This window comes from Peromyscus maniculatus, chromosome 23, assembly GCF_049852395.1.
Source record: "Peromyscus maniculatus bairdii isolate BWxNUB_F1_BW_parent chromosome 23, HU_Pman_BW_mat_3.1, whole genome shotgun sequence".
Lineage (NCBI taxonomy): Eukaryota > Metazoa > Chordata > Mammalia > Rodentia > Cricetidae > Peromyscus > Peromyscus maniculatus.
The window spans coordinates 33388481-33405632 of record NC_134874.1 but is presented as its reverse complement, the minus strand read 5'-3'; the positions used below and the strand labels follow the sequence as shown (position 1 = coordinate 33405632).

The window sequence follows — 17152 nt, the reverse complement described above, 5'->3', positions numbered from 1 at the left end:
CTTTTGTGTAGGTAGCACAGTTCTTTTGTTCTGAGCTAGCTCACTGTACTGGCCCTAAATAAAAAACAGTAGAATAAAAGAATGCCCGTTTCTCAAAAGCAGAGTGTTTTTCTTGCATGGCACACTAAGGGTTCAATTAAGCTTCCTAAATGGAGTTGAATCACGTTCAGTTTCAAGTTCTAGCAGCAAGTGTTCATTCAGGCTAAGAACACCACTCTTGTGCTATTATGGCCATTACAGTGGAAATAGCATTCGTGTCTGTTTCCAGCAAGTACAGTGTATTGGACTGAAGAGAAGCTCATGTATTACTTAGTTTCCAATACTGAGTTGAACTAGATATGCCCCGTTTGTGTAGGAATCGCAGTTCTTTTGTTTTGAGCTAGCTCACTCTACTGGCCCTATAGGAAACACAGTAGTGAGCAAGAATGCCCGTTTCTCAAAAGCAGAGTGTTTTTCTTACATGGCACACTAGGGTTCAATTAAACTTCCTAAATGGAGTTGAATCATGTTTAGTTTCAAGTTCTAGCAGCAAGTGTTCATTCAGGCTAAGAACAGCACTCTTGTGCTATTCTGGCCATACACCACAGTGCAAGTAGCATTCTCGTCTGTTCCCAGCCAGTACAGTGTATTGGACTGAAGAGAAGCTCATGTTTTACTTAGTTTCCTATACTGAGTTGAACTAGATATGCCCTGTTTGTGTAGGAAGCACAGTTCTTTTGTTCTGAGGTAGCTCACTGTACTAGCTCTATAGGAAACACAGAAGAGTACAAAAATGCCCGTTTCTCAAAAGAAGAGTGTTTTTCTTGCATTGCAAACTTGGGTTCAATTAAACTTCCTAAACGGAGTTGAATCGCATTCAGTTTCAAATTCTAGCAGCAAGTGTTCTTTCAGGCTAAGAACACCATCTTGTGCTATTCTGGCTATTCACCAGAGTGCAAATACCACTCGCGTCTGTTCCCAGCAAGTACAGTGTATTGGACTGAAGAGAAGCTCCTGTTTTACTTAGTTTCTAATTTTGAGTTGAACTAGATATGCCCCATTTGTGTAGGTAGCACAGTTCTTTTGTTCTGAGCTAGCTCACTGTACTGGCCCTATAGGAAACACAGTAGAGTACAAGAATGCCCATTTCTCAAAAGCAGAGTGTTTTTCTTGCATGGCACACTAGGGTTCAATTAAAATTCCTAAACGAAGTTGAATCACGTTCAGTTTCAAGTTCTAGCAGCAAGTGTTCATTCAGGCTAAGAACACCACTCTTGTGCTACTCTGGCCATTAAAGTGCAAATAGCATTCGCGTCTTTTCCCAGCAAGTACAGTGTATTGGACTGAAGAGAAGCTCCTGTCTTACTTAGTTTCCAATACTGAGTTGAACTATTTATGCCCCGTTTGTATAGGAAGCACAGTTCTTTTGTTCTGAGCTAGCTCACTGTACTGGCCCTATAGGAAACACAGTAGAGTACAAGAATGCCCGTTTCTCAAAAGCAGAGTGTTTTTCTTGAATGGCACACTAGGGTTCAGTTAAACTTCCTAAACGGAGTTGAATCACGTTAAGTTTCAAGTTCTAGCAGCAAGTGTTCATTCAGGCTAAGACACCACTTTGTGCTATTCTGGCCATACACAGTGCAAACAGCATTCGCTCCGTTCCCAGCAAGTACAGTGTATTGGACTGAAGAGAAGCTCCTGTTTTACTTAGTTTCCAATACTGAGTTGAACTATTTATGCCCCGTTTGAGTAGAATGTGGTGATATTTTATTTGTACTGAAATGTTATTTTAATTTTATGTTAATAAATAAAGTTCCCCTGGGGTCAGAGCTATTAGAGCCATAGTAAGAGCATGGTGGTTAGAAGAGCTAGGTAGATTTCTGTGTGTTCAGGGATACAGCCAGTATTGGAGACATACGCCTTTAAGACCTGGAGGGCGGTACTTACAGGCAGTGATGAGGCAGTCATGTGGTTGGGTTTACAACCAATGAGAAGGCAGAACAGAAAGATTATTTAAACAGGGACACAGGAAGTACCTCCCTCTCTCGGGGAAGCTAGGAGCACTGCAGACGGTAAGATCTTATCTCTGAGCTCTGACCTCTCGGCTTTCTTTTTTACATTTCTCTGTGTTTCTTATTTTAAAATGACGATTGGTTACATCTACATCTGGCGCCCAACGTGACAAGAATCCATTAAAAACTGCTTGGGGCCGGCTCCCTAGCCGGAGCAGCCGGCTCCCTAGCCCTGGCCCAGGTCTGCTTGGGCTCAGGCTGGACTGTGAGCTGCTTGCTTAAAGCCAGTGCTACAAACAGCTCAGGCCTGCCCTGCTAAACAGGGCCCCTGCCTGTAAAGCCAAGCCTTGACTCGGCTCAAGAGGGAACAAGTGGCTGGCTTTAAGCTTTAGCATTTTGGTTCATGACTTTGTTGGCTTTAGTGTTTCCTTTGACTGATGAAACTATTTCTTCTACTGTATCTTCAATGCCAGAGATCCTCTCTTCCATCTCTTGCATTCTGTTTGTTATACTTGCATCTGAAGTTCCCGATCTTTTACTCATGTTTTCTATTTCCAGCATTCCCTCTGTTTGTGTCTTCTTTATTTTTTCATTTTCCCTTTTCAGGTCTCGGACTGTTTCCTTTGTCTGTTTCATTGCTTTTTCATGATTTTCTTTCAGTACTTTATTGTTTTCTTCCAGTACTTTATTGTTTTCTTCTAGGATTTTATTGCTTTCTTGCAGGACTTTATTGTTTTCTTCTAATTTGTTTGCCCTTTCCTCTAGTTGTTTACAGCATTCTTCCAATTTTCTTGTCTTTTCCTCTACAAAAGCCTCTACCTTCTTCATGATGTTACTCATAAGGCTACTTTCTTCTGCTTCTTCCAATTTTTGATGTTCAGGTCTAGATGTTGGAGGCGGGCTAGGTTCTGGTGATGCTGTATTGCTCTTCATTTTGTTGTATGTACTTCTGCCTTGACGTCTGCCCATCTCCTTGTGGTTTCTTCTTGGTCGTATCAGTGTACTTGGTTCAGAAAGAGCTGACAGATTCAGGAAGTCTCTCTCTCTTGTCCAGATGGGAGTTCTCTTGTCCAAATGGGAACTCCGGGGCAGGATGGAAGCTCTTATCTGGACCGGAAGTCTCTGGTCCAGAAGGGAAGTTGGGAGCAGGATGGAAGCTGGGGGCCGGTCTCTAAGTCTCAGGAGGTGGCTGGGGTCTTGGGCAGATGGGCGTGGGGGCAGGACGTGGAGATTACAGGGGCTGCTGGGGGGCTTGGAGAAGGGGATCCCTCCCGGTGGGGCTAGAAGGGGACCTGCCCAGTGGCCAGAACCTGGGGCCAAGTTGGGCAGGTCTTCCCAGAGTGGCTGGTGCCCAGGGATGGGGTCCGGGTTGGGCCTGGATACTCACCTCTGGTCCAGAAGGAAGTCGGGGGCAGGATGGGAGCTGGGGGTCAGTCTCTAAGTCTCAGGAAGTGGCTGGGGTCTCGGGCAGATGGGCGTGGGGGCAGGACGTGGAGATTGCAGGGGCTGCCGGGGGGGGGGCTTGGAAAAGGGGATCCCTCCTGGTGGGGCTAGAAGGGCACCTGCCCGGTGGCCAGAATCTGGGGCCAAGTTGGGCATGTCTTCCCGGAGTGGCTGGTGCCCAGGGATGGGGTCCGGGTTGGGCCTGGATACTCACCTCTGGTCCAGAAGGGAAGTTGGGGGCAGACATTTTCAAATCTTGAACTGTTTCCTTCACCTGTTTTTTTCTTAGCGTTCATGAAGCGGTTTATTGATTTCTTCCAACTGTTTTGTTTGTCTTTTCCCCCATTTCTTAAGGAAATTTTTCATTTCCTCTTTAAGGGCCTTTATCATCTTTATAAAGTTATTTTTTAGGTTGTTTTTTTCTGCTTCTTCTACATTGGGGTGTTCAGGTCTTGCTGTTGTAGAACCACCAGTTTCCGGTGGTGCCATATTGTTCTTTATGTTGTTGAATGTATTCTTACACTGTTGTCTACCCATCTCTTCCTCCAATTGGTGCAGGTGGGACCTGTGGCTTACATAGTTGCTCTTCTTCTGGTGCAGTTGGGGCCTGTGGCTCTGATGATCTCTGATGCCTCAGGTGATGTTTGTGGGTATTTGGAGGCAGCTGCCAGGTCACTGGGGCTTTGATGTCTGAGGGTGAGGGAGAGGCAAGAGAAGTACCCCTAGGGGCTAGAGTCTAGGCAACAGGGCTATCCACCAGGGTGCCCAGACACTCACATCCTCCTCCAGGTGCAGGTGGGGCCCTAGTGGTCACTGATGAGGCTGGGATGGCTGGAGGTGGGTAGATGCCGCTGTAGTATCTCTGGGGCTTAGGTGTCAGTATATAGGGTAGAGACAGGAGATGTGCCCCTGGAGGCTAGGTCCTAGGGAGCAGGGCTATCCAGCTAATGTTATTTTTAAGATGTTATTTTTTAACAGCTGAGTAATAACCCATTATGTAAATGTAGCACATTTACTTTCTATTCTATTTCTATTCTTCTGTTGAGGGACATCTAGGTTGTTTCCAATTTCTGGCTACCATGAAGAGCAGCAATGAACATAATTGAACATGTTTCCTTGTGGTAGGATGAAGTGTCATTTGAGTTATTTGCCCAAGAGTGGTAAAGCCTTTTGTGTTTTCTCTATGGAGAATTCTGTTTAGATCTGTAACCCATTTTTAATTGGGTTGTTTGGTTAGTCTTGAGATTTTTATATAATTTGGGTATTAATCTTCTACTAGATATGGAGTTGTTATAAACTTTTCCCATTCTGTAGGCTGTCACTACTATTTGTAGGAATGATGGTGTCCTTTGTCTTACAGAAGCTTCTCAGTTTCATGAGGCCCCATTTATCAATTGTTTAATTTTATGTCCACACTAACAGTGTTCTGTTCAGAAAGTCATCTCCTGTGTCTACAAGTCAAGACTATTTCCTACTTCCTCTTCAGTAAGGTGCAGTGTATCTGGTCTTATGTTGAGGTCTTTGATCTATTGGGAGTTGTTCTGTGAAGGGTTGTAAGTATAGATCTATTTTCATTCTTCTACATGCGGTCATCCTATTTTACCAGAACCATTTGTTAAAGTTGTTCTTTTTTTCCAAAGTGTATTTCTGGCTTCTTTATAAAAATCAGGTGCCAAAAGAGTGTGGATTTATGTCTGGTTCTTCAATTCTATTCCATGCATCAACATGTCTTTGTTTTTTATGCCAATAAAAACAAATATGGTTTTTGTTAATATAACTTTGTAGTACAACTTAAAATCAGGAATAATGAGATCTCCAGCAGTTCTTTTATTGTTCAAATTGTTTTAGCTATCCTAGATTTTTGTTTTTCGATATGAAGTTGAAAATTGTCCTTTGAAGTTCTGTGAAGAACTGTGTTGGGAATTTTGATGGGCATTACACTGAATCAGTAGATTGCTTTTGGTAGGATGGCCATTTTTAGTATGTTAATCTTACTGATCCATGAGCATGGGAGATCTTTCCATCTTCTAATATTTTCTTCAGTTTCTTTTTTCAAAGACTTTAAGTTTTCATCATATAAATCTTTTACTTTCTTGAGTAGAGTTACCCCAAGATATTTTATATTATTAGTGGCTATGGGGATAGGTGTTGTTTCTCTGAGTGTTTTCTCAGTCCATTTGTCATTTGTATATGGGAGGGCTACTGATTTTTTGTGAGTTTATTTTGTATCCAATTACTTTGCTGAAAGGTTTATCAGATTTATGAGATCCCTGGTAGAATTTTTAGGTTCACTTATGTATAATATCATATCATCTGCAAATAAAGATTCATTGACTTCTCTCTTTCCAGTTTGTATCCTTTTGATTTCCTTCAGTTGTCTTATTGCTGTAGTTAAGAGTTCAAGTAGTATGTTGAATAGATATGGAGAGAGTAGACAGCCATGTCTTGCTTGTGATTTTAGTGGAGTTGTCTTGAGTTTTTCTCCATTTGTTAATGTTGGCTACAGGTGTACTGTAAGCTGCCTTTATTATTTTGAGTATGTCCCCTGTATCCTTAAACTCTCCAGGATTTTAATAATGAAAAGGTGTTGGATTTTTTTCAAAGGTCTTTTCTCCATCTACTGAGATGACCATGTGTAGTTTTTTCTTTCAGTTTGTTTATATGGTAGATTTCATCTATTGATTTTCACATGTTATCCCATCTCTGCATCTCTCAGATGAAGCCTCCTTGATCATGGTGGATGATCTTTTCGATATATTCTTGGATTTTGTTTTCAAGTATTTTATTGAGTATTTTTGTACCTAAGTTCATAAGGGAAAGTGGTCTGTAATTCTCTTTCTCTGTTGGGTATTCATATGGTTTGGGTATCAGGAAAACTGTGTCCTCATAAAATTAATTGGGCTATGTTCCTTTTGTTTCTATTTTGTGGAATAATTTACAGAGTATTAGCATTAACTCTTCTTTGAATGTCTGGTGAATTCTGCACTCAAAATACCTGGCCCTAGGCTATTTTTAGTTGGGAGACTTTTAATAACTGTTTCTATTTCAGTAGGAGTTATGGGTCAGTTTAAATTGCTTGCATGATCTTAATTTAACTTTTGTAAGTGGTACCTATTCAGAAAATTATCCATTTCTTTTAGATTTTTCAATTTAGTGGAATACAAGTTTTTAAACTACACCCTCACAATTCTATGGGTTTCCTCTGTCTGTTGTTATGTCCTCCTTTTCATTTCTGATTTTGTAACTTTGGACATTCTCTTTCTGACTTTTAGTTAATTTCGATGAGGGTTTATCTATCATACTGGATTTCTCAAAGAACCAATCTTTAATTGATTCTTTGTATTGTTCTCTTTGTTTCTCTTTTAATTGATTTCAATCTTGGCTTTGATTATTCATTGCCATCTACTCCTTTGTGTGTGATTTCTTCTTTTTGTTCTAGCGTTTCAGGTGTTCTGTTATATCTTGCTATCATGAGAACTCTTCTGTGGAGTCCTGCCCCACCAGGAACCTAGGTCCCCTGAGAAGAGAGACCTGGAACTGAGGAAAGGTAAGTGCACTGCTCGCCAGCCTCCCTTTTACCCGGGATCAGACGCAGCAAGGAGCCAAGTCAGGTAGGGACTCATTTATTTAAAAACAACAAGCTCCTTTTAAAGCATAAAGAATGAGACTGGGGCAGGGGAGGGGCAAATGCCCCATTGTGCAGATCAGCTTAAAGGTTACCCAATAACACACCTGCAGAGTCTACAGAATTTACAGTGTTGTCTATGAGGGAATTATGTACTGACATCACCTTTCTTGACCTGAAGCACCAATCATATTTTTTTTTTGTAAGCAACTTGGATTCCACCCTGTACACTCTCCCTTAGGGCCAGCTTTACTGGCACCTGGCTCCATAGCCCCACCCCCCACCCCCAGGCTTCAGTTTTTTTTTTTAATTAATTTTTTATGTAGGTACTTGGTGCTATGTACTTGCCTCTTAAAACCTCTAGGTCTGCTCTTTTCTGAAGGGAAACAGAGGAGCAGTGGATCTAGGGGAAAGAGGAGGTGAGGGGATTATGAGGAGGGGATAGAGTGGAAGATAAAGACAGGATTATTATATGAGAGAATAACTTTCATTGTATCCCATAATTTTGGGTATGTTGTATATTTATTTTCATTTAATTCTAGAAATTCTTTGTGGTGGTTTGAATGAAAATGGCCTACGTAGGCTCGTAGTGAGTGACATTATATATTGATCTGGCCTGGTGGGAGTAGGTTTGGCTCTTTTGGAAGAAGTGTTCCAAAGAAGGCTTTGAGGTTTCAGAAGTACAAGCCAAGCCCAGTGTCTGTCTTTCTTCCTGCTGCCTGCCAAACCACATGTAGGACTCTCAGTCACCTCTCTAATACCATGTCTGCCTGTGTGCCACCATGCTTACTGCCATGATGATAATCAACTAAACCTCTGAACTGTAAACCACCCCCAATTAAATGTTTTTATTTAAAAAGAGTTGCCATGGTCATGGTGTCTCTTTACAGCAATAGAAACTCTAATGTAGTCTTTAATTTCTTTATTTCTGTCTTGACCCATTTTTCATTTGGTAGAGAGTTGTTCAGTTTCCATGAGTTTGTAAGCTTTCTGTTGATATCAACCTTTATTCTGTGGTGTCTTAATAGGATGCAGTGAGTTATTTCAATTTTCGTGTATCTGTTGAGACTTGCGTTGTGTCCAAGCATGTGGTCAGTTTTGGAGAAAGTTCAATGAGGTGCAGAGAAAGTATATTCTTTTTAGTTTGGGTGAAGTATTCTATAAACATGTTTGGTCTATTTAGTTTATAGCATTTGTTAGCTCAAATAATTCCCTGTTTTGTTTTTGTTTGAATGACCTGCATATTGGTGAGAGTGGGGTATTGAAGTTATACACTGTCACCAAATGAGGGTCAATATGTGATATAAGCTGTAGTAATGTTGCTTTTTACAAACTCTGGTGCCCTTGTGTTTGGGGCATAGTTGTTAAGAACTGAAATGTTATCTTGGTGGATTTTTCCTTTGATGAGTATGTAGTGTCCCTTCCCATCTCTTCTGATTAGTTCTGGCTTGAAGTCTGTTTTGTTAGGTAGTAAAATGGCTGCACAACCTTGCTTCTTAGGTTCATTTGCTGGGAATACCTTTTTTCAAATCTTTACTCAGAGGGAATGCCTATTCTTGGTTTTGAGGTATGTTTCTTGAATGCAACAGAAGGATAGATCCTGTTTTCATATCCATTCTATTGATGTCTATGTCTTTCTGTTGGGTAGTTGAGATCATAGCTATTGAGATATCAATGACCAATGATTGTTGATTCCTGTTGTGTTGCTGTTGTTATTGTGTTTTTGTTGTTGTTGTTGTTGTTGTTGGTGGTGTGTGTGTGTGTGTGTGTGTGTGTGTGTGTGTGTGTGTGTTTTACCTTCTTTTTGTCTTGCTGGTGTGAGATTATTCCCTGTGTCTTCATGGTTGCAGCTGACCTCCTTAGGTTGCTGTTTTCCTTCTAGCACCTTCTGTAGAGCTAAATTTGTAGATAAATACTGATTAAATTTGGCTTTTGTCTTATTTAGGGTTTCTATTGCTATGAGAAGATACCATGATTCAGAAACTCTTATAAAGGAAAACATTTGAGATGACTTGCTTACATTTTCAGAGGTCTAATTCATTATCATCATGGCAGAATGCAGGCAGGCATGGTACTGGAGAAGTAGCTGAGAATTTACGTCTTGCAAGCAACAGAAAGTGATCTGAAACACTGGGGTGATATCTTGAGCATATATGAGACCTCAAACCCTGCCTCTACAGTGACATGCTTCCTCCAACATGACCACACCTACTCTACCAAGGTCACATCTCCTTATAGTGCCAATCCCTTTGGGGCCATTCTCTTTCAAACCACCACAGCTTTATCATGGAATATCTTATTTTCTCCATCTATGGTGACTGAAAGTTTTGCTGGGTATAGTAGTCTGGGCTGGCATCTGTGGTCTCTCAGAGCCTATAGAATATCTGTCCAGGCTCTTCTGGCTTTTAGAGTGTCCATGGAAAAGTCAGGTATAATTCTAATTGGTCTGCCTTTATGTTACTTCGTCTTTTTCCCTTGTAGCTTTTAATTTTTTTTATTGTTATATATATTTAGTATTCTATTATGTGCTGAGAGGGACTTTCTTTTCTTGGTCCCACCTATTTAGTGCTCTGTATGCTTCTTGTACCTTTTATTCACATCTCCTTTTTTAGGTTAGGAAAATTTTATTCTATGGTTTGGTTGAAAATATTTTCTGGGCATTTGAGCTAGATTTCTTCTCCTTCCTCTATTCCTATTATTCTTAGATTTAGTTTTTCATAGTGTCCCATCTTTCCTGGATATTTTGTGTCAGTGGTTTTTTAGAATTACCATTTTCTTTGACTGATGTATCAATTTCTTCTATCATACCTTCAACACCTGATATTCTCTCATCCTCTCTTGTATTCTGTCAGTGAAGCCTGCCTCTGTGGTTCCTTTTAAAATTTCTAAGTTTTTCATTTACAGAATTCCCTGTTTGGTTTGTTGTTGTTGTTGATTCTATTTTCATTTTCAGGTCTTGAATTGCCTTATTCATCTTCTTCCTCCATTTGTCTTTTCCTGTATTTAAGGAACTTATTCATTTCCTCCCACTGTTTGCTTTCCTGGACTTCTTTAAGGGATTTATTAATTTCCTCTTTAAGGACCTCTATCATCTTCATACAGACTGTTTTAAGATCTTTTTTTCTAGTGCTTTTAGCTAAACTGGAATATCCAGGGCCTGTTTTGGTATGCCATGGAATAATCTTTCTACACTGTGAATATGTATTGCTCTCACTGTAAATAAAAAGCTGTTTGATCCATAGCGAGGCAGGATTTTCAGTGCAGAGAAAAATGTTGGGAAGGAGAGCAGGGTCTGAGAGGTCTCCAGGAAATACAGAGGGAAGGAGACATACTGGAGGACAGGTAAAGCCATGAGCCATGTGGAAATACATAGATTAATAAAAATGGGTATATTAAAGTTGTAAGAATTAGTTGGTAATAAGCCTGAGCTATCAACCAAGCATGTATAATTTATATTAAGTCTTCATGTCAGGTATTTGGGAACTGGTGGACAGGAAAGAAAAGTCTACCTACAGTGGTATGGTTGCAGGGCTGTTTCCTTGGACTGATCACCTGGTGTTTTTCAAATGAATGCCTGCTGGTGGTATTGGAGCTTGAAATAATGGGATGAGTTGGGGGAAGGAAGGTTGTAGGAAAAGATCTTTGTGGTCCACTGGGGGTGGGGTCAGAGAAGAAGGGGAGACTGCAGCAGGTGTTCTGCAACAGAGCTGGGGGTGAGACTGGGTGGATGAATCTGGTGGAGCAGAAGTGGTGAAGATGTGCTAATTCATACTTTTCAAACCACTTGACCAATATCCTCCCATCCACAGACCTTTCAGACAATGGATTGGGGAAGAGGGATTGAGTCTGCTCCTTATCGGGCTCTGAAGATGACAAATATGTCCATGCCAAACACTCTTGGCTCTCTTCTGTGTAATCCAGATTGCTGACCTAGTAAAAAGCTTTACCTCCAAGGCCACCTTCCCAGAGGTTGATGATCAGTGGCAAAGGCACCATGGTGTAGAAGATGCATGAGGAAAGTCTTACCTATGTCTCAAGTCTCTCACTTAGTGACATAGATGATGAGCTCAAAGTCATTCTGCACCTTGCCAGTCATGAGATCTATGCACAAATCATCCCAGCCTCCCTAGTGTCTGTTCATGGGCCTTTGGGCCTGCTCTCTTCTTCTGGCTCTGTGGACAAAGTACATCCTGATTTACCTTCTTACCTGAACAGGTGTGGACAATGGTGTGAACTTCCAGATCAGTCAGTATGTTGAGAGTTTTTGTGATCTCTTGGGGCCAGGCTGTAATCTTAAGTTGAGCTTCTATAAGAAAAGACTTTTGTGAAGAAGACAACTTGCCCTAGCAGCAGCATTTGACTATGCTGGAACTTGTAGTTTTCTAGGTATTATAAAACTGGGCTAAACCTCTTCCTGGGTGCATTCTGGATGTCCAAGTTCCAGGCCATGAACCTAAGCAGCCAGCTGTGTACTCAGAATCTGCTTCCTTTAGCACACTGTGTGATGATGTTTTGTGTATGCTCTAACAAAGCTTGCCTAAAGATCAGAGGGCAAAGCCAACCACTAGCTAGCCATAGAGGCCATTCAGTGGTGACATACACCTTTGAGGTCAGCTTTTGTGTTCTCACGCCTTTAATCCCAGCACTAGGGAGGTGAAGACAGGAAGTGATATGGTTGGGTGGAGAGAAGAATGTAAGGTAGGAGGAGACAGGAACCCAGTCCCCTTTCAGTCGGATGATTTTGAGGAGGTAAGAACTCTAGTGACTGGCTGCTCTGCTTCTCTTATCTTTCAGCTTTCACCCTGACATCTGACTCTGGATTATTATTATTATTATTATTATTATTATTATTATTATTAAGATCAATTAGAATTAATCTACAACACTGGGTTTCTTTGCTAATCCCTGGGCTACTTTCAGAGGCATCATACAGGTAGCCCATGTGATCTTTGGCCCTAGACATGAATTTCTCGCAGGCAACTAGATTAGCTCTCGCCACACTTGCTTTGCTCACCCAGTGAGGATGACCTCTCAGTGGGCACCCAATCCCACAGTGTCTAGGACCTGTTGAGGGTACACGGGACCCTTCAAGGAAGGGCTTTGGTCTGGTGGGCCATATTCAAAGCCTGAAGCCACCGAAGCAGGTCCCCTCAGTCATGTGGCAGGGGGAGGGCCCTTGTCACTTTTATCTAAGGACTGGAGATCTGGAGGGCACCCCAGGGAACAAGCCTAGCCTCTGAAGGAGCACCACTGAAATTTGCTATCTTAGGCTCCCCAGCTACCCAGTGAGGTTCTGAGGTGTCTCTGGAGGAACTTTGCCTATGTTGGCCTCCAGGACCCGGGTATACTACAAGGGGATGTTCAGGGATGATATACTCCTCTTGGAGACATCCACACCTCCTGTCTTAGGTGTTAGAAGTATTCTGGGGGAGTGCTTTTAAGCCCATCTGTATCTGTGGATAGATACTATCAAAATATCAAATGTGCCTTCAAGATAAGAGATCTGGGTACTAGAAAGATGGCTCAGCAGCCAAGTGTGCTTGCTACTCTTACGGAGAACTAAGTAGCTCCACAGGATGGGTTACAACTGTCTATCACAACACCCTGGAGGGGTGACTCCAGTGGGCATGCCCAGAGACATAGAAATAAAAACAAAAAACATTTATATACGATTATAGGCATTATATTTTTATTGGTAGTAGCTTTTCATCCCCCCCCTCCTCCTCCTCCTCCTCCTCCTCTTCTTTCTCCTCCTCTGCCTCTTCCCCTGCTGCCTCCAACTCTACCACCTCCTCCTCCTCTTCTTCCTCTGCCTCCCCTGCTTCCGCCTTAGGCGCCACCTCCTCCTCTGTTTCCGCCTCCTCATCTGTTGCCGCCTCCTCCTCCGTTGTGAACTCCTCCACCGGCTCCTCCACCACCACCTCTTCCTCCTCCTCCTCCTCCTCATTCGTATCTTTATTTGAAGATTTAGGTGGGGCTTGGTATAGTACATTTATCTCTAGGGATAGAGTAGGAATAAGTTCAAAATAGGGAAGGAGTCATGGCACAAAGTGTAGCATGAATCTTAACTGGTCTTATTAATAAAATCAAACCTGTGAGCCAGGTATTGGGGTGAAGCTGGAAGATCAGAGATACATAACAGGCCACAGCTAACCTCACCTGGCCAACTTCTCAGCTGATCTTGTTTCCTCAGACTGGAAGCCTCTGTGTCCTCATATCCCAATGACTCTCAGCTGAACTGTGCTGTTCAAAACCTAAAAGCTTAACCTGCCAAATGCTTAACCAGCCAAACACTGCTAGTTTCTGGTCCTCACGCCTTATATACCTTTCTGCTTTCTACCATCACTCCCTGGGATTAGAGGCTTGCTTTCTGGGATTAAAGGCGTGAGTCACCATGCCTGGCTGTATTCTTGAACACATGGATTTCTGCCTCTGGAATGCTAGGATTAAAGGCGTGTGCTACCACTGCCTATCCTAAGTATCTAGTGGCTTTTCTGTTCTCTGACCCCAGATAAGTTTATTAGGGTACACAATATTTTGGGGAACACAATACCCCACAACAAAGCTCTGGGACACTGCTGGGTATTTCTTGCAGGGACCAGGTTGGCCATCCTAGGTGAGTGACTGCTCCCACATGTGCCACCATCCATGCTATCAACATTGTTGGGGACAATTTTCTATTGGCTGCTGTTCTGTTGTTTGTAACTTTTGGATGTTCCCCTTGGGTCTCCTTTCACATCAGAAACAAAGCTTTGCTTGCTAACTGTGTTGTGCTTAGCATCCCTGTTCCCACTCTGTTCAGCTCCCTGCTTTCCCCAGCTAGGCAAGAACAGCACTTCACCTCTTTTCCGCAAGTAATGGTGTGACCAGATGACCTGGTAAGACTCAATTGTGTCTAGCTGGGCATGTCCCTAAGCAATGTCCCATTGTATACACTTCCTATTGGGATTTTGGCTCTCCCATAAACTCTGTAAAGGACTCAGGTGAGGCCACATTTCAAGGGAAGGGGAAGACAACTGGGTACACTTATGCATAAAACAGGAATGAATCCAGGGATCCATGATGGATTAGGTTAGGTCCGATCAGGTGGGCCAGTCAACTCGGTATGCAGAATCAAGAACAAGGCAGCAGGGACACACTTTCATGGATTACTGGGCATAACGTGCAGAGCCGCCATTCCACTCAGGAAATAGGGAGGAGGGTGGAGAAGGCTCTGGGTAAGGGACAGAAGAGTGGTCAAATGATGTGACCGGTGAAGTGGGCTCCTTCATCGCTGTGGACACATTGATTAGAAAGAGGAGTCCCTGAGTTTACACAAGCAGAATCAATCCATCAGAAGTAGAAGGGTACAGGGCAGGCAGACATACTTTGCAATGAAGAAAGACCCTCACCTTACTGCAGGGGTTTCATAAAAGACCTTTGGGGAATATAATCTCCTTTGATTCATACTCTAGACCCGTGGAGACAGGTGAGAACTATACTAAGCATGAAGCCGTATCAGTTTCAGACAGCTTAGAGGACAGAACACACTGGAAGATATGGCAAGGTGATCTGATGAGATGGCAGGAAACTGAGGTTCAGACACACAGAGGATAAGACAGAGAGGACTCAAGAGATAAAATACAAGTGGTCATGCACTTTAATTCCTGGGATTTTGTACATCCATGATGAACTAGTAATATCTGGAAAGGAGGCCTTATCTGGACCACAGAGTCCCAGATCCATGCTCAAGTACTAGGTCAGAAGCTCCAAGATAGGTGTCAATGTGTCTGTCCTTTGACTCATTTGCCCTACAGGTCAGTCTAGTGTGAGGAGCACAGGCTGGAAATGAGCTCACACACAGGCTTCCTTCTGTCCCTGTCCCCACTGACACCTTGTCCACATGACAGAGTAGACCCAGAATGCAATGTTGTTACCTACCTGGAGCTACAGGACTTGACTCCTTTCCCAACTCCCTGATTTGCAGTTCAGCAGTAGCACCTGGAAGAAATCAACAGAGTGGCTCATTCTGCCTACAGAAGATACAGCCACATCAGCTCACACCAGATCAGCCTCAGCTTCCCACTGGTTCCTTGACATCTTAGGTTATGGAAGGTGCTTCAGGGAGGCCAGTCTACTCACTCTGCCACCCACCCATAAGATTGTCTTTTATATAAAGACTGAATGGGGGCTGGAGAGGTGGCTCAGAGGTTAAGAGCACTGGCTGCTCTTCTAGAGGTCCTGAGTTCAATTCCAAATAACCACATGGTGGCTCGCAATCATCTATAATGAGATCTGGTGCCCTCTTCTAGCACACAGGCATACATGCAGGTAAAACACTGTATATATAATAAACAAACAAACAAACAAACAAACAAATGAATAAATAGAAGTAGGCACTTCAAGATTTTAAGGAAAAAGAAGACTGAATGGAAACATGGAGGTACTGTTATAAGTCCTGCAGGACCAGCCAGAAGAGGATTCACTTCTGCATTATTGGGCCCACACTACAAGACCTTTGTACTAAGGTTCATGTCATTGACTACCGACAGTTGTGAGCCACTGACAGTTTCTTCTATCACAACTCACCAATCAAAAGTGAGCACCAGATATACACATATTTCCAGACTACATCAGAATACACACAATTTCCGAGGAAAGCTACTGATTACAACTGATGGCTAGGAGCGTTGTCGGGGACAGAGGCAGGAAGGATGGGTGTTCCGGTGAAGACCATACTTTTATTTTTAAGTTTGTTTCATCTGCATTGCCTGCATATGAATGCTTGTATATCACATGCATACAATGCCAGGCAAGATCAGAAGAGGGCATGAGATACCCTGGAACTGAGTTACAGATGGTTGTGAGCAGCTCTATGGGTGCTGGAGCTCAAATCTGGTCCTCTGGTAGAACAGATAATGCTCTTAATCAAAGAGCCATCTCTCCAACTCCCATTGACAGTGGGGTTTGGTATGTTTGCTTCTACCTCTCTTTACCATTATGCCTGGATGGAGTAGTATTTAAATCTCCAGGCAAATTTACATCTCACTGATACCTTTCATACTGCCTTAGCCTGCCAAGCAGAAGGTACAACCTTACTGTTTCCTGGATCCTCTCCTATCAACTCCAACAGGGCATGCTGTTACTTACTAGGAAAGCTTTCTTTACTACTGATATTCTGATGCTCTTCAACATCTGTGTCCCCCACTTGGGCTATATCTGCAAGAACATCAGGACATAGTGTACCAGGTAAAGCCACACCAGCTCACACAAAGTTGACCCAGGTTCTTCTTGGGATTTTCCACAGAGCCTCTATGGCAGAACCATTTAATCATTTAACTTTCAACTCCCCTTTCCAACAGGAATCCTGATTCAGGCTTCTTAGGAATGAAACACTAAGGTATTTCCTGAACAAGAGAGAGATTTCAGATACTTACGATTTCCAAACACAACAGATGTGATCTGCAACTATGAAAAAGAAAGCATTGTTAAGATTGGGCTATACTGTATCCTTCACAATGGTCTGGTTTTCTCTGGATGACTTAGAGACCGGTGGAAATAGAGCTCTACTCGTGCTGCATATGACACCAGTAGAGACGGAAAGAGCCTTCCTTCCTGGCACTGTACCTCCCAAGTCCACTAACACTGCAAGCAAATCCTTACTAGAACAGGGAAAGGAGTTTCTGAGGGAACTGCTTCTATGTTTCAATTTTAATGAATATGGTGATGTCAACGATACCAGAGAGCTGGAGACCCTGAACTCCACAAAGCAAACTGTCTTTCAAAAAGTAACACACATGGAACCCAAATAGAGCTGTATTTCTACAGAAGACACACAAAGGTATGCTTACCATTTGTCTGGATTCTGGTGCACTAATAGCACCAGATAAATCTAGGAGAAAACAGAGTAACTGTGAGGATGTTGGCAACTAATGATTATAAAACACTCAGGGAATATTTTCAATGTGCACACGTGTGTATGGAGATAGCTTGGGCTGCTGCTGGGCCATCCTCCAGTGTAGAAGGATGTTCCAGAAAAGAAAAAATAAAACAGATCAATATGAGACCTAGGTTCCTTGTTCCTCAATTAAAGCCACTTTAAACAATATAAAAT

The 17152-nt window shown here is 42.5% G+C and overlaps 2 protein-coding genes across 2 annotated transcripts in view; both read right to left on the bottom strand.

Annotated features, from left to right (window-relative positions):
* LOC143270582 (uncharacterized) overlaps positions 1–17152 on the bottom strand; it is a 444849-nt gene that overhangs the window by 350862 nt on the left and 76835 nt on the right. The gene's annotated exons all lie outside the window — the stretch shown is intronic.
* The window catches only part of LOC143270581 (uncharacterized), a 62811-nt gene continuing 58379 nt past the window's right edge, over positions 12721–17152 (bottom strand). The window contains exons 19-22 of the mRNA XM_076561007.1: positions 16890–16930; positions 16476–16506; positions 14980–15039; positions 12721–13057 (exon numbers count right to left, since the gene is read on the bottom strand). Coding sequence (XP_076417122.1) covers positions 12741–13057; positions 14980–15039; positions 16476–16506; positions 16890–16930 — 449 coding nt within the window. The 3' untranslated portion in view covers positions 12721–12740. The remainder of the gene's footprint in view (positions 13058–14979; positions 15040–16475; positions 16507–16889; positions 16931–17152) is intronic.